The sequence below is a fragment of the Pleurodeles waltl genome, chromosome 2_1 (assembly GCF_031143425.1).
Source record: "Pleurodeles waltl isolate 20211129_DDA chromosome 2_1, aPleWal1.hap1.20221129, whole genome shotgun sequence".
Lineage (NCBI taxonomy): Eukaryota > Metazoa > Chordata > Amphibia > Caudata > Salamandridae > Pleurodeles > Pleurodeles waltl.
The window spans coordinates 193,927,383-193,951,984 of record NC_090438.1 but is presented as its reverse complement, the minus strand read 5'-3'; the positions used below and the strand labels follow the sequence as shown (position 1 = coordinate 193,951,984).

General features: G+C 44.2%; 1 protein-coding gene across 4 annotated transcripts in view; it reads right to left on the bottom strand.

Moving 5' to 3' along the window:
* The window catches only part of NRK (Nik related kinase), a 720,008-nt gene that overhangs the window by 237,899 nt on the left and 457,507 nt on the right, over positions 1–24,602 (bottom strand). For all 4 annotated transcript variants that reach the window (XM_069212387.1, XM_069212389.1, XM_069212388.1 and 1 more), the window contains exons 15-16: positions 16,649–16,798; positions 705–836 (exon numbers count right to left, since the gene is read on the bottom strand). In XM_069212387.1, coding sequence (XP_069068488.1) covers positions 705–836; positions 16,649–16,798 — 282 coding nt within the window. The remainder of the gene's footprint in view (positions 1–704; positions 837–16,648; positions 16,799–24,602) is intronic.

The window sequence follows — 24,602 nt, the reverse complement described above, 5'->3', positions numbered from 1 at the left end:
CAATAAAAGAAATAAATAAAAATGCACAAGAAAAAATGAAAGGAAGAAAAAAGAAAGAAACAACAAATAAAGGCTGTGGCAAGGCACAGAAACAGCAGGAGGACTCGGCTGGGACCGGTCTCGAACCCTGGCTGCTCAACTGGAGGGCTGGGAGCAGTACCTCTTTGCTGTAGTAAGGGTATAGGGAGTGGCTGGCAAGACCAGGCAAGTAGCATTACAGATGTATTACTTCCCATATTCATAAATGCCATTGTGAATTAGCCCCTGAGGGCTTTTCAGCTGCCACCAAGTCCTTAGTAGAATACATGCCCTTTAACCTATCCCAAAAGTGAGCCCACCATGCACACATTTTACACACAAAGGCATTGAGGCCTTCATCAGAATTGTATGCTTGTTCTATAGCCTTCACTCATTTCAAGGTCCTGTGGCTTGTAAAATCAAAACAGTTTGGGCAACTATACTAGTTTTGGTTCCAATTTTAATCTGTTCTACCATGTCTAGCATGGCTCTTAAAGGGGCTATCTACTGAATGATGTCACAGTTGGTTTTACAACTCAAACAAGCATCATCAAGCAAAGGGACATTCTGGAACTTTTAGAGTTGGTGACTGTTGATGATGAAAGATTAGATAAACATGCTTTCACTGGATGCCCCCTTTAAGCTATAACTTTCTAACTTTATGTTACATCCAGCATGTGTAATACCTTGGGAGGCTGCTCCTCATTGTGTAGGTAATTCCAGAATACGTCATCCTGTCCAGGGCTCACAGGACTAATCACCATGTCAGAGAGGGAACTGCTATGATGTATATCTCTGCTGGTCCTCAGATTTTCATTCTGTAAAATAGATAAATATGTAATTATTTTCAACAAACTTGTAAAGATAGAGGGGGTGATTCTGACCCCGGCGGTACTAGACCGCCGGGGCCAGGGTCGGCGGGAGCACCGCCAACAGGCTGGCGGTGCCCGCAGGGCATTCTGACCGCGGCGGTTCAGCCGCGGTCAGAAGAGGAAAACCGGCGGTCTCCCGCCGGTTTTCCGCTGCCCTTCTGAATCCTCCATGGCGGCGCAGCTCGCTGCGCCGCCATGGGGATTCAGACACCCCATACCGCCATCCTGTTCCTGGCGGTTCGCCCGCCAGGAACAGGATGGCGGTATGGGGTGTCGTGGGGCCCCTGGGGGCCCCTGCAGTGCCCATGCCAATGGCATGGGCACTGCAGGGGACCCCGTAAGCGGGCCCCACTTTGAATTTCACTGTCTGCATTGCAGACAGTGAAATTCGCGATGGGTGCAACTGCACCCGTCGCACCTTCCCACTCCGCCGGCTCAATTCTGAGCCGGCGTCCTCGTGGGAAGGGTTTTTGCACTGGGCTGGCGGGCAGCCTTTTGGCGGTCGCCCGCCAGCCCAGTGCAAAAGCCAAAATACCCTCAGCGGTCTTGCGACCGCGGAGCGGTATTTTGGAGGGGGGAAGTCCGCCGCCCGCCAGACTCAGAATGACCCCCAGAGTTCCTAAAGTATTTAAGGAATAAATAATTGTAAAATTCTGACCTGCCTTGTTGCAAATGAAAAAGAGTATCTTTCTTGTATGTGGATGAGAATAATTTGTAGTACATACTGCATAGATTGCTGTCATGTGACTTATGAATATGAATATAAAGCCAGTGATATCAGATATGACAGGTCTATAACAATACTTTTAGGCTATTTGGAGATATCAATCTTTGCATTAAAAAAACAAAATCAAATTCCAATTCATTGACAGGATTGACAGAGAAAACGAGGGAGACATTGTCAGACTCAATTCAGTGATTACATGTATGCACTATACAAATACACATAACACATAACATTACATAACATAACATTACATATCATGTGTACATGGCCTACTAGGCTACAACTTTGGGGAAATGGGTGTTTACCATTGTTATCCCTGTAATTTACCTTCTAGCACCAAATACACCCCTTTACCACTTGTCTCTCAATTGTAGACATGGGCAAGTAGCCCAAGGCTTACTCATGGAGATTTTCTGGGGTTAGAGAATCAATAATGCACACAATAACAGACCAGTAATTACAATGTCCAGAAAATACTTGATGTAATTAAAGGTAAGTATGTTATTCGTACCTTAGTACTACACAGGATGTTCATGGATTACAGGCACAACAAGTACAAAAGCTAGTCTGCAGCGCTATCACTACCCTAAAGAGATATCCTCTCTCAGGAGTCAAAAGTCACAATTAGGGTTTAATCTAGTCAGTCTTTGTAGGCTTCTCGTCTGGCTCTGCACCTCTTTTTTGGTGCCTTTATGAGAGTCCAGACTTGCAGTGGGGATCACATGCACATCTATGTGTACAGCCAGGAGTCTGAGACGGAAGTGCCCCTCTGTGTAGGTTATTTTAGATGCAGGTTTTCGCTTGAGTTGGGTTCCCACCAAGGGCATTCGCATGATGATGTAGGCCCACCATGCTGTGTCTATGACTGGTCAGCAGCACGGGCAGTGGCACAATGAATCAGCACAACCGTGCCAGGGAACAACAATATCAGCAGTACTGCAAGTGGCAAAGAGTCACAACGTCAATATTATAGGCAGGTATAGGATGAAGCAGGATGGCTACACTTGGGAACAATGATATTGAAAGCACAAGTAGGTGCATGATGAAACAACAGAGCTACCCTGGTGCTCAACAATATTAGCAGCACAGGATATCAGGCTGTGACTCTTCCTACTGCTCCATGTCGCTGGTCTTCCACAGTACTCCACTGCACAGGGCACACGCTCACTACCATGGTTCTTCTGTGGTTGACCGCTGCACTGGAACAACTACTGCACACCTCAGGTACTCCGTGCACCCTCCTTCTCCGATGGTACTTCCAGCACGCCACCACATGGTTCACAAGTAGGTCCCACGGCAAGGTGCTCTCTTTGGGTTTCTGTTCTGGGAAAGCTCTTTGCAGAGACTCTTCCTGTACCCCTCTCTTAGTTTAGCACTCCTTTTTTCAAGGCCGATTCCCGCAGTGGGTTGCAGTCTTCTCCAAGGTTTGGTCTCGCACCCCTTTGGGAAGCTGTTAGTCAGAGAATCCAGTTTGTACCATAGAGGTTTGTCTACACCCTGGTGGGTGTAACCTGCTTTGATAGTGAAAAATCCTGGAATACTGAGCCCCTCTTTCCAGAAATGAGTCTTTGATTCTTGATGTCTTCTCAGAAACGTTTTCTAGAAAGTTCCTGCACTTGGTGTATTGACTCAAGTTGATAACAGGAAGAAGGGTATTTTTGTGATGCTCTTTCTCAAGGTCACCCACAACACTGGCACATAAAATACGGGGAAGTGTTGCCCCTTGCCAATCAGTTACCTTTTGTCTGTATCTCCTCTGGTGTAACAAAATATAGGACATGCCATTCGAACATCTTTGTACATCCAAAAACATTATTGTCTCGTAGCCACCCATACACAGTGATCTTAACAACCAAATGGCTAGGTTGCCCTCCGTCTTTCATTTCATTAACAGGACCCACAAAGTGAAATCAAATTGATTTCGCCCTGTATATAGGATAACATGGCACACAAATCCTTACATACTACTGCCATGCACTGACAGTTTATACACAAGCAAAGACACACACTACACTCACACAAACAGGCATGTAGTGTCGGAAGTCTCACACACCTCTGAAGGGGTCATAATTCCTGCCTTACTAAAAAATCACCCTGTACTTTGCAATGAAGTGAGGGGCAGACAGTTGTGCCATTCTCTGTGAAAACCATACTTGGTGCAGCCCTTTAGACCACACAGAGTCCGTCTTAGTCACTGCAGTTTACAGTATGCAGCTACAGTGGTTCTCAACACACAAGCAGGATTGTCTTGTGGGCTAAGAACAAAACAAAACTGCAAAATTGGATAGAAACGTGCATGCAGTTTTATTCATGGAAGAGGCTCTTGCCCACAAATTATCCTCATGCTCATCCGAACCGGACACACGCAATTAAAAAGACATGACAACAACAGATAAACCAAAAATGCAAAATAAAATAGCAAAGAAAGCTATACATAAAGATACAAAGCAGCAAAGGCAATGAAGAGACAACAATGTCAGTTAGAAATTAAAGCAAGCAGAGCCTGTGAAAGAAAGACAGAGTGACATGAGTAGAACCACTGTGAGGGAGACAGACTGAGGAAGAGAGGCACAGTGACAGAACATAAATGCAAAACAGATTTACAGATAACAACAGGCAGGTAGATAGATGATGAAACATGGTGACTGATTTTCGTAATGGTGCTTTCCAAATATAAATAGATATAAACTATTTTAAAAGACATAACTTGTTGGTAAAATTGGATGATCGCTTCAAGAAGAGGCCCAGCACCAGTGACACATTACATGGGATAACTCGCAAATATCACAACTTGGTCATACATCAGAAATACACCATTTAATAGTAGTGTGCACACTATTGCTCCAGATAATAACTGTGCATAAACCCGGTTTTAATCAGAAGACATCTATGTGCAGAGACAAAACACGCCTGATGTATTAATACACATCCTGAGAGCTTCAGGCGGTTCTAATGTGGTGACACAGATGACCACAATTAATCTGTCGTTACCTCGTGATCGTTGAAATTGGAGGTGCATGAGGATCAGCCTATGAGGGGAATGAATATTAAGAACATTTATGAGATGGCTGCACACCAGTGGGGAAAGAATGAAGGCTATCTGACGTGCTGGAAGAATTTGACAGGAATGACGGAAGAGGATCTTAAAAACTGGAAGCCGGGTCGAGGCGAACGGGTGGGATTAACAGCCCAAACCATCGGCTGGTGCCCGTGTTAATGTAGCCCATGAGAATGGCTGTCCGTGTTTATTAGCTGAAATTACTGAAATTCAACCAGTGGCGCTGGATACAACAATCCAAGGAAAACACTGTGTGAGCCTAAAGTGGTGAACCACTTCCTGTAAACACATTTTAATGATCTCCCTGTTCATGCCAAGTTTTCAGTTGCTTTTTGTGATTCCTTTCATCCACAGTGCGTTCTGCAAAGAGTCTGGCACGAATAGGGAAGTCAATACCATGCAATGATCACAGGAAGCTGAGTCACACTTCCAAGGATCAATGCTGTCAGTCACCCAGCTTTCATGATATTGTTTATCAAAATGAGGCCAAAGTGAAATAATTACTATCTTTTTAGCAGAAGTGCATTAAAAATAACATGGCAAATTACGCCTGGAAGGCAGTAAGTGGACTCATTTTTTAACACTCTTTCAGTCCCGTGTGCAATACTGAATTCTGAATATTAAATACATTTCTGTATGTATATCTCACGCACCATCCAACCAAATACTTTTTTGACCTGGTGTTTTTGAGTTATATTTTGGGCACAACTATCGCCATAAATAGTAGTAACTAGCAGTATGCTGCTAATTCATGACACAAGAATCGACTTTCTGAAACGTAGCTGAAAATATAATTACAGTGTCTAGAGTTTCCTTGTGACAAACTTTATTTCTTTAGTCTATTCTATTTAGAGATCGAGTACGTGCTCAACAAGTAATATGATCCTGTATCACAGATTCAGGATCTGTAGACTTTTAAGCATGTGGGACACAGTTTTTGCAACAAGCCAGGCAAATTAGCAAGATTTAGGGATGGCCATGTAAAATACCTAGACCTTCCACAATGCATTTCTCTGAATATACATACATTTTGCCTGGTGTTTCTGTCCCCAGAAACAAGCAAGGATAAATAGATTTCAAGCATGGGAATGCAATGGAAACACTCAACATTAAATGGGGTTGGTAGGTGAAGTGGTCTCTCCACACAAAAAGAAGATATTTCTTTGGAGCAAAAAAGAGAAAAAAGGTGTGTTGTGCAGATGCACAAATCGGCCAAGCAATGTTTTTTATTGTGCCATGGCATAGTTGGTCCTATGTAAAACTAAGGAACCTCCAAAAACCATTTCTTAAAACCTAAAATTGGAAATGAATAAAAAACGGATTGTATAATTCAACTGTCTGCATAACTTCAAATATAGATTTTTCAAATATATTTCTAAAAAGAATATGTAGCATTTTGAAATGCACTGTGAAATTCTATATTTTATTGTGGTGAAATGTTATGATTTATTTGGGACACCCATCTATTTCACCTGTTGTGCCACATAAGCCACCTCTTGATAAGCAAGAGGGCCATTTATATAGCACAGTCTGCATCAAAGCATCTGTAGGCACTGTGGTGCTAGTGAAAATGCTAACTTATGAAAAATATGCCTGAAGCAGCCATTGGAACCTTTGGTAGGTAGATACAATTTTCGGTGAAGGAGATAATTCCATAATATAGTCGCTGGGGATGCTCCAACCAATGCATTTAATAACCATTAGCACTGAAAGGCTGTAACAGATAAGCACCTGGGGTCTTAACTATTAGGAATATTGCATTTGTAAAACTTGTTCGCATAGGTATTTTGGGCAGTAATAGACAGGATTTTGAATAAGATTATGGTCTTCAATCTTCAGTCTATTCAAGTCAAAGTCAAAAACAGACTCTCTGGTCGTTTTCCAGCCAGTCACTTTAGCCCAGTCTCAGCAGGCAATTATGTCTTGCAAATCACGATCACCAAATGACCCTTGCCCCTCATTAGTTTTGCATAAAGTTATGGGCACGGTTAGTCCAGTGATCAACGAAATTTCTAATACGTCACTAGCCACTGCAGAGGTCCCAACAGAGTGAAAACTCACAGTGGTTAAACCTTTGCAGAAAAAACCTCTAGCTGACGCAACGGTATTATCAAATATGCACCCCACCTACCTACTACCTGCCATGAGTAAAATGCTTTCAAAACTGGTCAATACACAACTAACAGTACTTTTAGAAAACACTAATTTACTTCACCAACGCCAATCAGGGTTCTGTCCTAAACATTCAACGGAATCGGCTCTGTTGGAAATACCCTAAAGTTAACCTTGAATGCAGGAACAAATGCAGTGTTGATTTTACTTGATTTGTCCGCTGCATTCAACACCATCTCTCACAATATTTTGTTGCATTGTATCCAGGACTGTGGGATCTCAGGACTTGCTCTGTCCTGGATAAAATCATTCCACACAGGCCGTAGTCAAATGGTTCGATTAGGTCACTTCTCATCCTCAGAAATGTTAGTGACATCAGGGGTACCTCAGGGCTCATTTCTGAGCCCGCTTCTTTTTAATATATATATGACCCTGCTGATCTTGCTTATCACTTGTTTTAGTATCAAAACCATGACCTACGCAGATGATACTCAGTTGATCTTTTCATTGGATACGTTTTCCATCGGTTCTGAGGTTAATTTTAAAAACTGCCTTTCTGCAGCTATCCAGTGGATGCAATCCAATCATTTAAGGTGCAACACTGCTAAAACTGAGATCATGCTGGTAGGCACATTCAACTCTATTGTCCCCAGGGGGTGATGGCCGGATTTTGCTACTCCACCTCCCGCCACGGTTGAGACTGTCAGGAATTTAGGCGTAAAGTTTGATGCCGCCTTGTCAATCGGCCAACAAGAACTGGGGGTTGTAGGGATGTATTCTTAGTTTAATAAAACCATTTAAAATGTTTTTCGAATACCTCCCACTGGCAGCTAGGATAACTGTGGCATGCGCTCTGATCACATCTAGATTGGATTATTGCAATAGCCTGTATGCTGGCTTGTACAAACAGGAGATTTACAAACTTCAAATGGTACAGCACGCAGCTGCAAGATTTGTATTAAGACTCCTCAGATGTGTGTCCACCTCGACTGCATTGATGAGCCTACACTGGGTGCCTGTACATAAAAGGGTGCTCTTTAAACTTCTTTTACTAACTTTTAGAGCATACATTACAACTAGGCCCCTGAGATCTTCTGAGGCAAATCTTCTAAAGCCTGCCTCTTTCAGGCTTACAACACGAGGTGGCAAATCTTTTTCAGTCCTTGGCCCAAGGGCCTGGAACAAACTTCCTATAGCCCTAAGATTTACTGATAGGGAAGTAATTTTCAAAAAGAAACTGAAGACCTGGCTTTTTACCACTCCTGATTCACTCTGCTTTCTTTGATTTTCTGACCTGATTATTTATGATTTTAGTCCAGCATCATGATTAAGCCGTTTCTCGGCATAGCGCCAGGATGCTCCTTGGGGAGTGGCAGTTGCGCTATATAAGAACCCATTTCAGTTCAATTCAATTCCATTTAATTCAATAGCATGGACTTCAGGAACCTTATCCTGTCTTTTTAGGTTCATAACCAGCGCTATCCAGACGCGCTGTTTGTAACTAGCAGTCTGTGCAGGTGTTTCTCTCTAATTCCAACTTGAATGTTGTGGCTAACAGTCATATTTTTGTAATTCGCACAAGTGGGAGTTAACATTTAAATTACTCATAGTTTGCTGTTGGTCCTGGCAGACACAAGGGTTTTATAACTTATTTGCAAGATTGATCTTCAGACCAAGGGCGGTGGACCAGGGGCATAACAAAAGCCCACATAGCCCCTGTTGGACTTTTTGCCTTATGCAGGGTCATCGCCAGTCTTTTTGCCTCCTTCCTCCTGGTTTTTCTGACCTCTCGCTGTTGGCTCTAGGACTCTGAGCACTTTATCACTGCTGACCAGTGCTAAAGTGCAGGTGCTCTCCCATCTAAAGTTGGTATGATTGGCTTATACCTAATTGGCATATTTAATTTACCTATAAGTCCCTTGTACAGTGGTATCTCTATACCCAGGGCCTGTAAATTTAATACTACTAGTGGGCCTGCAGCGCTGATTGAGCCACCCACTGAAGTAGACTTTCAAACCTGTCTCAGGCCTGCTAGCGCAGGGCCTGTGTGCGCAGTTTTCTGCCACAGGGACCTGGCATCTAAATTTACTTGCCAGGCCCAGAACTCCCCTTTTACTACATGTAAGTCACCCCTAAGGTACGCCGTAGCTAGCCCTATGGGCAGGGTGCCATGTATGTAGAAAGGCAGGACATGTGCCATATTGCATGGCCTGTCCTAGTAGTGACAAACAGCCTAACTTGGTGTCTCACTGCTGTGAGTGCTGCCTTCTCATAGGATTGCATTAGAAATGCCCTGCCTTATGTGTAAGGGGTATTGTCTGATTTATGAGGGGTAGCGTAGGCGTGTTTGGTATGGTTGTGATGGTGATAATAAATGCTGCTTACTGGTGTGGGTGTATTTTTTATTACTATCACAGAAATGAAACTTCTAGAAAGTGCACATTTATCTGTGGTTATGTGTCTGGTGTTTTGCAGCTTGACTCCAATCCACGTCTGGGCAGAGTGACAGTTGGGGCTTTGTGCATACTTTTCAGACAGCCTGTACACAGGGAGGGTGGAGGTGTCACAGAGGTGCATCTGCATACTGAATAGTCTTCCTGGGCTGGGAGAAGGAAGAGGCGGGGCACACCTGCATTTGTAAAGACTGTGCCCTGGCCTCACACAATAGGGTCGTTAACCCCTCACTGATGTTTGGAGCCTGTGCTGAAAGGAGAGAGGGGGCACTCTCAGAACCAGTTGTAACTGGCTGGAACCTCCTCTCCCTACCATTGTAAAACACTGTAAGAACTGACTATAAGTACAGGGGAATTTTCCCCACAATTTGGAGACTCTTGGAATCATCTTGGAACTGGACACCAAAGGCTGAAAGGATTCACCAGGAACCGCCATGGACTGCTGCTGCTGTGCTGACCTGTGACCTGCCTGGTCACTGTGAAGGACTTGCCACTTGCTGCCTTTCCCTTGTGCTGGCCTGTAGCTGGGCCCTCCACTTGAGGACCTTGTCTTAAGATTCTGCTCCCCAGGGGCAGGGTGCTGTGGCCCCTGACCCCTGCATCTATTTCTTCACGAGGGGTGCTTCTCCGTGGTTGCAGCTGCCATAGCGCTGATTGCAGCGCGCTTATGGAGCCTTGGGAGCTTGTAGGCTCCTTGCTGCATTGTGCCCCTTTAAATAAGATCACCGCAGCGGCCCGGGAAGCTGGAAGAACACTCGCGCACCGCATCGGGTGCAGGCAAGTGTCTGCTTGGGCCCCAGGAGGGGTCTGATCTTCTTGTGGCTTCACGGCAGGACCAGGGGAAGGCGCGGGGAGTGCCCCCTTCCCCCTGGCCTCTGCGTTAGGAGCAGGACGCTCCTTTTCTGCTTTTAGGTAAAACGGGCATTATTGTGGGCCCCCCCCTTGGTGGAAGGGCCAGTGGAGGCCCGGGGGGGCCCCCAGAGATCGCGGGTCCCGGGAGGGGCCTGTCATTAAACCGGAGGGGGTGCGTGGTGCCCCCCTCCTGCCCTAAGTTGTTTTTGCTGGCTTTGGCCCCCCTCGTGAGGGCCGATTGAGGCCCTGGGGGCCCCCAGTAATCACAGTCCCCGGAGGGCCCTGTCTATAAAAGAGAGGAGGTGCATGTCGCCCTCCTCTGAACCCAGAGTATAAGGGAGGTCCCCTTTTTGTGCACAGGAGCGCCGGGGGCCCCATTGTTCGCCTTCTAGGCACTGGAGGTGCCTTCATCCAACCAGGTACTGTTTAAAGGACCAATATACTGTAGTTGCAATCCAAAGTTCTTTCTACAGACTTTTGTTTGATTCATATATTACCTACCTGCGTTTGATGTTTTTACATATGTGTATGCAAATGTTCCTTTTATGGACATGCTTGCTAATATGTTTTTCTAACTTGCCATATGTTTTCAAAATTTTCCTACTATGGGCATTTTATGATATTCTTATGACAAGTGCTGTGATGTAATAACGTGTTTTCCTGACTGCTACTTTTGTTGCCGAATACTGAGTAACCTGTGTGTTATGTGTGCTACTGCTAGGTTGCAGAGTAACTAATGTGTAACGTTCTGACAACTGCTAAGGTAGCAGGATAGTACTGATATGTGATGTTTGGTCTGATAATTGCCTTGTGTACAATACAGTATATTTTCATATAATCTGGTGTTGTGTTTCCTTTGTGGTGGGGATATTGCATCACATGTGTTGTGTGTGTTGTGCAAACGCTTTACACATTGCCTCCAGGTTAAGCCTGACTGCTCGTGCCAAGCTACCAAGGGGGTGAGCAGGGGTTATCTTGAACGTGTAACTCCCTTGCCCTGACTAGAGTGGGTAAGTTCTGCCTGGCTGAGGTGCATACCCTAGCCAACCAGAAACCCCATTTCTAACAGCCCCCATGGTGTGGGGAGCCCCCTGAGCTCCAAGCGGCCCCCTCAGCACAACACCTGATCTGAGTGAGTGCAGAGGGGGGCCCCCTCCATGTTCTGTGCAGGGAGGTCACTTCTAGTTTTGTTACCCCACTGTGGTGGAGATGTTGTTCATCAATGGCATCTCTTCAGTTTTGGATCCATTTAGCTACATCGAGCTCTGCTGTGCTCATATTTCACTTGGGCTTGCCAGATATTCAGATTGTCCTACTGTTTAGGTGAAACATCACCATCTATTAGTAATAAAGTGCCATCCATGAAGAGCTGAAATTTGAGACCTTGCTAATGTATCACTGACACACAAGGTTCAATGTATTTCTTTTAAATAGGATGGGTCTTTCGCAGTGGAATGCCCATCCAGAAATAATAATAATAAAGATGAGAAGAGTGCTAAATGGAATATTTTGTTTGCATTTTGGACCTCCATGTTTTTCACCTCTGCTGTGGCCTGAGGCCTTCTAAACATGCCTCTGTAAATGTGTGCTCTTTTGTAAAGGGCATTTTCCTCTACTTCACATTTGAATCGAAGAGAAAAATGACATTTGCACTGTGTTAGAAATGGGGTTTTTGGTTGGCAGTCAGGTTGCCCTCTGTCCAAGCAAGAACCCTCACTCTAGTCAGGGTAAGTCACACACAATCCAAAATCAGCCTGTGCTCACCCTCCGGTAGCTTGGCACGAGCAGTCAGGCTTAACTTAGAAGGCAATGTGTAAAGCATTTGTGCAATAAGTCATACAACACCATAGCATAACACCACAAAAATACACCACACAGTGTTTAGAAAAATATATAATATTTATCTGGGTATCTTCAGGTCAAAACGATCAAAGTTGCAATACGAATTTGTAAAGATATCACTGAAAAGTGATATAAAGTGTCTTAAGTCTTTAGAAAGTAAACAAAGTCTCTTTCAAACACAAAGTACCTGGTTTCTGGTGGAAAATCTCCTCAGAGGGCCACAGGAGAAGAGGTACGTGGAAAACTGGTGTGTGCGTTTATTTCTCCTCAGCACACACGGACTTGCGTCGTTATTTTCCACGCGGGGAGTCGGGCGTCGTTTTCCGGTGCGCGGACAGTCTCTTACTGTGGTTTGCGGGGAGTACCAGATGTCCCGGGTCCGTGCGTGGATTTTCCTGCTTGTTTTCCAGCTGCGCGTCGTTCTGCGGGGCTGCGCGTCGAAGTTTCGATCTCACGGCAGGCGTCGCGTCGATTTCTCCTGTGGAGTCGGCCGGCGTTGTCCTTGCGAGGCCGTGCGTCAAAGTTTCGATCTCACGGCAGGCGTCACGTCGATTTCTCCTGGGAAGTCGGGCGGCGTTGTCCTTGCGAGGCCGTGCGTCAAAGTTTCGGTCGTCCCGAAGGCGTCGCGTTGATCAGCGTCGGTGTGCTGCGTTTTTCTTGCCGCGGAACAAGCTGTGCGTCGAAAAGTTCGGCGCAGGGAGCGTCCAAGAGGAAGAGAGAAGTCTTTTTGGTCCTGACACTTCAGGGAACAGGAGGCAAGCTCTATCCAAGCCCTTGGAGAGCACTTTTACAGCCAGACAAGAGTTCAGCAAGGCAGCAGGCCAACAGCAAGGCAGCAGTCCTTTGTAGAAAAGCAGACAGGTGAGTCCTTTGAGCAGCCAGGCAGTTCAGCAAGGCAGCAGGCCAACAGCAAGGCAGCAGTCCTTTGTAGAAAAGCAGACAGGTGAGTCCTTTGAGCAGCCAGGCAGTTCTTCTTGGCAGGATGTAGTTTCTGGTTCAGGTTTCTTCTCCAGCAAGTGTCTGATGAGGTAGGGCAGAGGCCCTGTTTTATACTAAGTTGTGCCTTTGAAGTGGGGGTGGCTTCAAAGAGTGTCTAAGAAATGCACCAAGCCCCCTTTCAGTTCAATCCTGTCTGCCAGAGTCCCAGTAGGGGGTGTGGCAGTCCTTTGTGTGAGGGCAGGCCCTCCACCCTCCCAGCCCAGGAAGACCCATTCAAAATGCAGATGTATGCAAGTGAGGCTGAGTACCCTGTGTTTGGGGTGTGTCTGAGTGAATGCACAAGGAGCTGTCAACTAAACCTAGCCAGACGTGGATTGAAGGGCACAACAAGGTTTTAGTGCAAAGAAATGCTCACTTTCTAAAAGTGGCATTTCTAGAATAGTAATATTAAATCCGACTTCACCAGTCAGCAGGATTTTATATTACCATTCTGGCCATACTAAATATGACCTTCCTGTTCCTTTCAGATCAGCAGCTGCCACTTCAACAATGTATGAGAGCAGCCCCAATGTTATCCCATGAAGGGAGCAGGCCTCACAGTAGTGTAAAAACTAATTTAGGAGTTTTACACTACCAGGACATATAACCACACAAGTACATGTCCTGCCTTTTACCCACACAGCACCCTGCTCTAGGGGTTACCTAGGGCACACATTAGGGGTGACTTATGTATAGAAAAAGGGGAGTTCTAGGCTTGGCAAGTACCTTTAAATGCCAAGTCGAAGTGGCAGTGAAACTGCACACACAGGCCTTGCAATGGCAGGCCTGAGACAAGGTTAAGGGGCTACTGAGGTGGGTGGCACAACCAGTGCTGCAGGCCCACTAGTAGCATTTAATCTACCTGCCCTAGGCACATGTAGTGCACTCTACCAGGGACTTACAAGTAAATTAAATAGTCAATCATGGGTAAACCAATCAGTAGTACAATTTACACAGAGAGCATATGCACTTTAGCACTGGTTAGCAGTGGTAAAGTGCCCAGAGGTCAAAAGCCAACAACAACAGGTCAGAAAAAATAGGAGGAAGGAGGCAAAAAGTTTGGGGATGACTCTGTCAAAAAGCCAGGTCCAACACACTGATTGTGGAAAAAGGCAAAAATCTCTACTAGATGGTTCGTACAACTGTTAATTAAAGCTAGATGCAAACATGCCTGCCACTGGTGCAAAATTCCACAACACTACTACAAAATTAGCCAACACTGGTGCACTTGATGCGATTGGCCGTAGGTCTGAATGAAGATGGCTAGTGTTAGTATTCCTTAGGTCTGGAAAAACATAGTAAGAAATTGCATTGCTCATGTTTGTTCAGAAAATAGTGAGAGGGTCATTACAACCCCAGCGGTCGGTGGTAACATAGCGGTAAGTACTGCCAATGGGCTGGCGGTACTTACCGCCTATTATGACATTGGCGGGTTGGGTACCACTCCGACCGCCATGGCGGTGACAGCCGCCGGGCTGGAGATATGCATCTCCAGCCCGGCAGTCATCACTGTACCGCCTGCGGGATTATGACCCCGCCTTCTGCCATGGTTTTTGTGGCTTCCTTATCACCACGAAAACCATGGCGGTAGGCACTATCAGTGACAGGGAATTCCTTCCCTGTCACTGATAGGGGCTCCCCGCTCTTTCTTCTCCAGTTTCCCCCCGGCCCCCGCCTCTCCAAAGCCCCCCAACTCCCCCTACATTCATGCCCCCCCTTGACACACTCACACGTACACACACCCTTTTCACACAAACATCCATGCATGCATAAATCCACTCGCACACACTTTCAAATGTGCATGCACACACGCATTCCCAAAACACAACATACACGCACTCACACCTCCATACATGCACACTTGCATCCAACACACAAACGCATCCATGCACATACATGCATACACACACACACCCCCACACACACAACACACCCCTACCCCCCTCCCCTGTTGGAGACCCGACCTAACTGTGTGCAGGGGGTCCTCCGGCAGGAGATGGGACGGGGTGCTCCTGCCACCAGCAGCGTCCGCCAGCAGAACACCGCCAGCAGAACACCGCCAGGCCGTATTATGGGTCATAATATGGCTGGCGGCAGTCTACTGGCATGGCACTGCTGGTGGCAGCAGCGCCACCTTACCGCCATCTGCTGGCATGGCCACAGCTGGATTTCCGCCATCCTTCTGGTGGAAATCTGGCTGTGGTCATAATACGGCGGACGGCTGGTAGCCACGGCGATGGTCTTTTGGCGACTGTTGCCGCGGCGGTAGGCGTTTTTTACTGCCAGTATCAAAATGAGGGCCTTAGTGTTGGTGGGACTCAGCAGCAAACGTAGGTCTTGTGTATGTTGGACGACTGTATTAACATTAAAATCTGGGCTTCAGATGTAGTTGAAGTGATCCACCTGGTCACTGAAATGGAAACAGCATTGATGGATAGAACAATATTATTCAATGGCAATTTAGACTGGCCAATGCATAATTGTAGATTAGTAAGTACAGAGACCCAAAGATTTTCACCACTGCTGCCGACTGCAACGTTTGCCAAATGTCTAAAGCTATTTACGTATGATTCTACTTCATGGCTATTTCTTCTACCACCTTAACTTCCTGTCTCTTCATCTGACTCTTGCTGATCCTCTTTCATCTTTCCTTTCTGCTCCCATCACTCTTTCTTTATTTTTTTCTTCCCTCTTCTTTTTTTTCTCTTTTATGACTTTTTCTCTCTGGCTCTGCATAAAATCCTGATGATGATAAATAAATCATGGTTCCCAAACATATGTGCCACTGCCAACCAATGCCACAGCATATCAAGGACTTAATGGGCTTTAATGCAAGCAAGGAAATTGGGCATCACATATCCAGGATTTGTTGTGTCTCAGCACCTTCTGTACCTTACTGTTGATAGCCCTTGGTGGCCACCACCTGCACCCACCAAAATTAACAAATTAAGTATTGCGGTTGGCCGTCTCAGATACATTTCCAAAACTGTGTCTTAAAAGTGTTCTTGTGGTGGCTATGGTCATATTTCTTCACAAATTGAAAGAGACTGTACTACTACTCAAACAGTCACGAGTTCACTCTGCAGCAAATCTTTCTCTCGTACTGTGAAGAAGAGGATAATTTCACAAAATTTGGAAAGAATTTCAAGATTTATATGCAAAAAGTTGTCCCTGAATATGGCTAGTCTGGATTGTAAGCTGCAGTTTTTGTTTTAATTTCTAGGTGCTTCCCTTGTGTCCTACCCTTTGTTTTCTCGTCTTTGTTTCTCTACCTGGTTTAACTGAGCAAATACATAAAGCAGATATAGAAATATGAGATCGTTCTTAATGTAGGCAACTTGCCTTGTGGACAGATTGTATTATTTTAATTATATATTAGTTTGATATTGTGATTCGTACTCTTAAACTGACTACAGACAAACTCATGTTGGGAGGGGGTGGGAAAATGTTGCCCTTATTTGGCTATATGTAATAGATAATAGAATGTTGAGGGAGTGTCTGAGTATTGATAAATCTCATATAGGGATTAGCTGATTAGAAAACATATGGAAATTATTGGTCCTAATTTCCCTCTGTTCAAACCTGCTGTTACTCAGTAACTAAACTTGTAAAACTGCACCAAAATGACTACAATTTTTATGGTATTGTATTTTTTGTAATCCACAGGCTTTTCAAGGTGCAGTACACTGATGCTTTTTTTGTGGCTGATGTCATCTGTGTTCCCGGAGCATGGTACCTGGATTATGACTGCCCTCTGTAAAGCTGGCGTGCACGGGCTGGAGCTGCTGCCGGAGCCCAGGCGGAGGTGTGGCAGTGCGTGCTGCCCAATAGCTGCCCAGTTGAGGTTGGTCTGCTGGCACTCACTTTTCTTTTTTCTGTCCTCGTGCTGAAGTGAAAAATGAGATGGGGTGTGTTAGATATGATAAATAAGTAATTTGTCCCCTGACAGCATGAACCATTCCACACATCTCACATTGTGGATCGCCATGTGATACTGAGGTATCATTCTCAACAATGTACATTAAACTGGATTTAATTTGGATTTTCATACTTGATGACCATAAGGTACTTCACATAAAAGTTAAGGAAAACATTTGTAAAAATAATGGCAGAAAGTTAATGCATTAACAAACGTCTGGAAATCAAATAGAAAGAGGCGGGTAGAAGTCATTTTAAGGCCACCATCTTGAATAGATTGTACAGAGTTTTGTGGAGCCTGGGCTGTATCTTCAAAGACCTGGGTGCGGTGTTTAAGGCTGCATTGCTTGGACAGTCAGGATACTGAACCTTCTGGGGTAGTGTATGCTGTGACCAGTTGGAAGTTTACATCATCAAATTAGTGATTTCTTGAAGTCGATTGGGAAAACAACATATGAAAATGTTGTAAGAGTTTTAAAAAAGCTCAAATGCATAAAAGTATACCTTGCCATGCCCTCTGTACCCCGCCATCAAATTCTATGAACTGCAGCAGGAAAAGCACAGTTGGCTCCCCCCTTTTGGTGGGAACATTTGCCACCTCAGCTTTGCTAAAAAATTGCAATATCTAAGCTATTGACACGGACGTTTTCTCCCATTCAGTGTAATTCAAGCACACACTTCCCATGAACGTGTCCTGACCCATTCTGGTGTATAATCACTGTACCCATCTCAGGTCTAAATACTTCTACCAGTCCATACTGTAGACCAGTAAGATGAACATGGCGGCTGGTATGATGAGCACCCAAATACCTTTAGGGGTGACAGTGCTGCACAATACAAATACTGATTGATAAAAGTAGAGATTGATTTCAACTTTGGCAGCAATCTGAGTGGTAGTTCAAGTTTGAGCGTGCCTATATGAAGGCCCATCTCACAGCAAATAATGTAAAGGATTCGCAAAGGAGACGGGGATTAGGTAGTAGTGTTGGGTGGGACGTAGAGAGAGCACATGAGGACATGGAGCTCAGTAAGAGCAAGGAGATTGGAATGGGAGAGAACTTGTCTCCTTTAAGAAACCATACAGAGAAATCAGAACTGGCAATGGAATGAAAACGGCACACAGCTAAGAGACCTAATGTAGCCTGGCATCTGAATAATCACCCTCTTTTGTTTTTAGCCACCATCATGCCCTGGTAAACTTGGACAAGAAAATAAAAAAGAACGAGGAAATAAAGGAAAAGTGGAAAAGAGTGGTGATTTATTTTTGTTACTCATTCATATGGCAGTTTCCCTAAAAGCATTTGTTTGACTCTAAAAGACTTATGGCCATATGTATGACCCGGTTCGAGCCGCTCTTGCACCATGCAATGTGGTGCTTTATGAAGCAACGCAAGGACACCTTGCATGGCCCTGCCTGGCTTCATAAATTACAAATAATTTAACACAGCTCAAATCGCTGCGTTACATTACTCTGTGCCAGGGAGGTGTTTCTATGGGTGTTCATCTATGGATTTTTCCGCATTCCCTGATTTACAAGAACTTCTAAACTGGGAATGTGCCAAATAGATACTCCTCCTCGGGAGAGGCGTAATGGGGAGAAATATGTGTAGTTCTCCTAATTTTTTCATCTTTCTATAGAAAGAGGAAAAAGCATTTCGGGATTGATTTAGTGCAGGAAGGTGTCCCTTCCTGCACAGAAACAATCCTGCATGCAACACAGGCACCCTTGCACCATGGTGCAAGGGTGGCTTCATTGGTGGTAGGCTGCCTATAGGTGCCATCGCTGGGGAAAGGACAAGAATGTGTGGTATTCTTTTAAATACTGCGTAATTCTGCCCTTTCCCTATCACACATTTGTCCGCCCTGCGCCACACGGCCATAAATGTGGGCCTTAACCTTTTGGTCTGGGCTGGATAAAAGCTGCAAACTGTCATTCATATTTTGTTTTCCACCACCACAGCAACCAGCATAAGCAAACATGTCGGGCCACTGCAGCCAGTGACTCTCTTGTACTGTGATGGGCTCACCAGTGCACGTCCGCACAGAATGAAGTGCACTTTAGTGCCTGGCCTGGTGGGCCAATACTTTACTTTTGCAATTTTATTTTTTTGATTTCCATTCTTTATTTTTTTCCAGTCATCCTTACGTTTTAAATTATGTCTTCAGGTTACAGTAACTTAAAGGCAATGGTCATTTTTTGCAACAGTACGAATCATATTCTCCTGTGAAGTGCACCACAATCTGAGAAGGGTTTCCACGTCTGTTTTGTGTACACCTGTCTGTCAAACAGCACCTGTACCGTACAATTTTGATTATATGCAATTATTGTGTTTTAACATTTTTATTGCAGGCATAGTGTGAGGCGACAGCATGTTTTATTTCCTCCTACTTCTTATTGTGGAATATGTTTTCATTAAAAAGGACTAAAGCGGGAAAAATACAAATGTTAATCGGCACACCAGTTTACCAAGGCCAGACCTATGCTTGCTTTAAATACAGAAGCGTTCAGCATTACAGACACTATCCAAGTTTGTGCGCCGCGCACTGACACAGCTTTACAATTTCCAATCAAGTGTTGGTATAAATGACCTCAGCGATCATCGCATTTATCTCTCGGAAAAAAATGAAATGCGTAGTCACGACTGTCGCGATCCTAACTTGCGACCCCTGCACTATATTTACCGGCTCTAAATACAACTCTGAAAAATAAGCTGTGGGTGTACTGTGGCTGTAGCGCGAGGCGATGGAAAGTGTGTTGTATGTATTCCTTTATTAAAGAACGTGCTAGAAGAGTATGGCTGACTCAGAAGCCTCTGCTGTCGCTGGTGGAACTTCACAAGGTGTTTCTCCACAGCAGACCCGCTCCACCGCTGCTCATCACGCAGTGACTGCGCCTCGCAGGGGGAAATGCTTTGTTCAGCACACTTCCTCTTCTCTGCACACACATTATCTGACACGCAGTGATGCTTTCTTGACTTACCGGGCTTAGAAGCCTTTCTTGTAACAGGGAGAACTTCGACATTGCAACTGAATAAATGAACTATAGAACAGTACATGAGCACATTTGGAGATATTTCAAGAAATCGGTCATGGCGTCAGTTTCCTTGGCTCTCTGACACAGTGGATGTGCGATGTGCATCCACGCTCAGCACCAACAGTAGGTCCCAATATAAATCAGATGTCGAATCAATGGGACTACGTGTTTTCAGTGCCTCTGAGAATGCACGGTTTCCCCGCTAGGGGGCAGCCGTCACACACTTTACACACACACACACACACACACACACGCACGCACGCACACACACTCTCTCTCTCAACGAAAGCAAAGCAAGCAAGGGGACAATTTCCTGCAGGAAAGGTTCAGGACTGAACTTAACAGCATCTTCTGCTCCCGTCTATGCTACCGCAAGAGAAGAAAAGGGGATCGGTGTGGGGTTGTGTTGTGTATTTTTGTATTTATTTATATGTTGTTATTTATTGCAAATGGTAAATAAACAACGCAATAAAAGTATTAACTACTTTACATTACTCCAATGAGATTTTTTCCTTATATTGTGGACATTTAAAATATGTTCAAAAGATCGAAACAGCAGCATCAGAATGCGTTGATGGGGTCCGAGGAGATGGAAAGATGCCAGACTGGATTGGAGAGGATACTGGTGAGACATCAGTTGGGATGGGAAGATGAGGAAAAGAGATCGGCCAGGTTGGGATGGGAAGCATGAGGCAAAGAGACTCGTCGGGTTGGGAAGAAGTGAGGTGAAGATCCCAGTCAGGAAGGCACGGATGAGGCAAAGAAGGCATACAGGAAGAGGCAAGAAGGCAAGGAGAATCCATGGTTTGGGCCAGAAAGAGACGATGGTGTCACTCAGGATCTAAGGAGGACAGGAAAAGATGTTCCTTTGCTATGCTGAACAAGGGGGAGAAACAAATACCTCTTGGGCCAGATTTACCAAACTTTGATACAATGTAACGCAACAAGGGAAGGTGCTGTGCTGTTCTGTCAAAGGGAGAGAGTTTTTATGTCTCATGTCTACTACAGGTCTGCTCTCTTACAGCACTGGCTCATTTCTGGCGGCCTACTGCCAACGCAGGCACCCTTGCACAGCGACACAGGGGTGCCTGTGTAGTGATCAGAATAGTTTTTGTGCAGGAAGCGATAGCTTTCCACACAAACACTATCCTTTAAGGCTCATTTCTCTTTGTATGTGGGCTGCAGAATGCACCACACACGCAACGACGAAGTAACAAGGGCAAATTAAGATATTTCCCCTCATTACGCCAGCCTCGGGTAGGTGCACCATTCTGGTGCATACCCATGTTTACTGACTTTAGTAAATAAGGGTTTGTGTAAAAATACATGTGTACAATTACGTATTGCTGTTTTTGCCATCACAATATACACACAAATGGGTAGAAAACTACATAAAGTTTTTTTTCTAGCATATCTGTAGAAATTAAAATCTATCTTTACACATAAGGAAACCCCTTTGAAAATAGAGGAGTGATTTAATGCACTAATGGTACCTGTGTTACTACACACCATGCATCTGATCAGCAGCCCCGCACTGGACTACTCTGTTTGCTCTAGAATAGAAAGCAGCAGATGTTTCTTTGACCCTTATTACATAGAGCAATTTACAATTGGAAAAGTCTGTAGCCTTAACTGGGTATAAAGAAGGCATAATGGACTTGAGCAGACCTGTAAGTGAAAATGTTTGAGCTCATGTCATGATTATACTACTGAATACAGACCCGTTCCCCCAGAATATTATGATACAAGAATATTGATGACAAAATATAGAGGGGACACATATTGAAAGTTAAGTGCATTTAGTGGAAATATAGATTTACTATTCCTAACTCCACATTTTACCTTGGAAATATGGGTACAGCATAGGAACATGTAAGTGGAGTTAGATATGGAAAATCTAGACTTACTAGCACCGTATTTTTTTTTATATTTTGTCCTCACAATTGTGTCTCAGTGATATTCTGGTTGCACACCCCCATCATGCAATTACTGGTCTGCCTGAAAACTGCTCAATGCATTCAGACATACAAGTTACTCAAAAAAAGGGCTCAGTGGTATTTCTTCAAGGTAGATATCCCTTGCTCAGGTCTGCTTCGGTTTACAGTATGTTTCTCCCAAAGCTGAGACTACTTGCACTATACCCATGGCTCCTATTTTTGCACCTATCCCAGTATATCACACATAACCTCTCAAGGAATATGGGTCCCTGGACATGTTCTCAGTGTGGATTTTGGTTTAAACAGAGTCTTACGAACACATTCATGGTTTAGGAACTGCAGCTTCAAACCTTTAAAGGGCACACATGGTTCCCTTGAAGTAAATATAACAGGGCCATTAAAACCTTTTCTGCCTTACAATTGTGCATCATGCGAGGCAGAAGCTGCAGGTCAGCTGTGGCATATGTTCCTCCTATTGGGTTTTAGATTTCAGGTGTCAACAGTGGTCGGTTTCAGGGTTGTCCTGCTATTTTCAATCTCCAGCTAAACTTCACTGGTTCCATGAAGATAGGAAAGACCTGTTAATCTTTTTTCTGTCCATCACCATCCAGTTTTTAGTTGAAAGTATATGTAACTTCTTCCTCTGTCAGAAGACAACAAATTATTTTAAAGTCTTTTGGATGGCATACTCCGCTCATGAACCTACCACAACCTCAACTGGTGATGGATATTGAAACATAGGTATGCCTCTTGATAGGTACATCAGACACCAAACTCTACAAATGTGTGTTGTGGTCATCCAACTCAACAGTGTGGGTGTCACCTCACAACCTTGACCTACTCTATGGTCTTAGTGACTTTTCCCGCTGAACCATTCCTACCTTTTACATACTTGTCATCATACATGTACTATATCAGAACACGTAAAGCATCCACCTCTTCCCTGTGTAATGCAGTCTTTACCAGAGAACAGTAGGCTGTGATGGCTGCCATTTTGAGACCAATAACAACATCAAAGATCCTACCTTTCTAATAATGGACACAAATCTTCATGATCAGCCTTACTGCACCAATGTCTGTATGTTCTATCTGAATTAATTTGGGGTGGGACTATGATATCTGCATCTACAACAGAGTCGAGTCATGTTTATTATAGCTTTACCCAGCATTTTCATTGTGACTAAAATTACTGGGGCACTGCCAGTTCCCCATCTTAAAGACTGAAACTTTCTATCTTTCAGTACAGAAGAGTCACACCTCTATGAACCATAGTCTTAATACAAGTCTATGAGTTGTACTTTCCTCTTGGATTAGAGTAAATATTCGTCCTACTTTACAGGATTTATAAAGAAGTCAACTTTCATGGAGTACTATTTTACACCCCAAGCCATGAAGCCCAAAACTTCTTTAAAAAGCTCTCAGTTTTAGAACGTTCTATGTTCAATCACACACTGCCAATTTTTTCAAGGTATTTCTTGTGTTTGGTGCACTTTACTTTCCCTATGAATCCATCAATATTTGTTGACATCTCACTGAGATTCGTTACTCATGATCTCCAAACTGTACCACACTCAATGTAAAACATGACTTAAGTATGCTAAAGGGCTTTCTGTAGATTGATTTTGTAGAGAATTAAGGGCCTGATGTATCAAACAATTTTGCATTTGCAAACGGTGCAAATCGCAAAATTCGACCGTTTGCGAATGCAAAAATGCCTTTCAAGATTTATGAAAGGCATTCGCAGTTCGATTCCCTGAAATTGCGACTCCATTTAGGGAATCGCAAATTGCGATTCTCTAAATAGGAAATCGCAAATGGGGAATTCCTATTTGCGATTTCCAAAGCACATGTTTCATGCATTTCCTAAATGCGAATTGAGCATTTACGAAATACAATTACCACCAAATCCAATTGGGTGGTAAGCATGTGCAATTTTTGAAAATGCATTATAAATTAATTTTTTTAAATGACATGTAGAGCACACATGCCTCTAGGGCATGTGTCCGCTTCACATATCCACAAATATTTTTTTGGGGTGCATCAAAGGGGGTTGGCATTACCTAATTTGCAAGTTCCTAACAGGAATTCGCAAATTAGGTAATGCCAAACCAGTCGCACCTATGGAGTCCCATTCCCTAATTGCGATTCAGTAATAGCGATTGCGATTTTTAAGAAATTGCTATTACCAAATCTCAATTTTCATACATCCCATTTTGCATTTCTAAAATAGCGATTTCTTAAAATCGCTATTTAAGAAATGCAAACTGGGAGTTTGATACATCTGGCCCTAAGACTCACTCCTGTATCTGAAGGTTCCTGTAGGATGAATTTAGCGTGTGATATATTTCCCGATATTTTTTGTGAAGTAAAGCACACTTTCTGTCAAGGAGAATAATCAATGCTCAGAGTTGAGCCCTGAATAGCATACAAATTAGAGGCAAACTTAGAGGAAATCTCAGTGTTAAAATGGGATGGTCCACACAGTAGTGAGTAAATGAATGACTTGACCAACATTGAGTCTACAGTAGGATACTAATGTGTAGACCTAATCCTAGCCTAAAGTTATACCCTACAAGAAGCGTGAAGGCTGTTGCTCAGTTCATCCTGGAACGTGCAACCCCTTCAGACCAATGTGGAACATCTTGCTATAAGTTGCACAAATCTCACATTCTTAACCTGACATAACTCATTGAGGCATTGGCAAGACATGGCAACCAGACACCCTATAGACAGTCTATGTAGTAAGCAGTGGAAGGTGATCGCTATCTAGGCACTGTGTTATTTGTGAGTATCCCACAGTG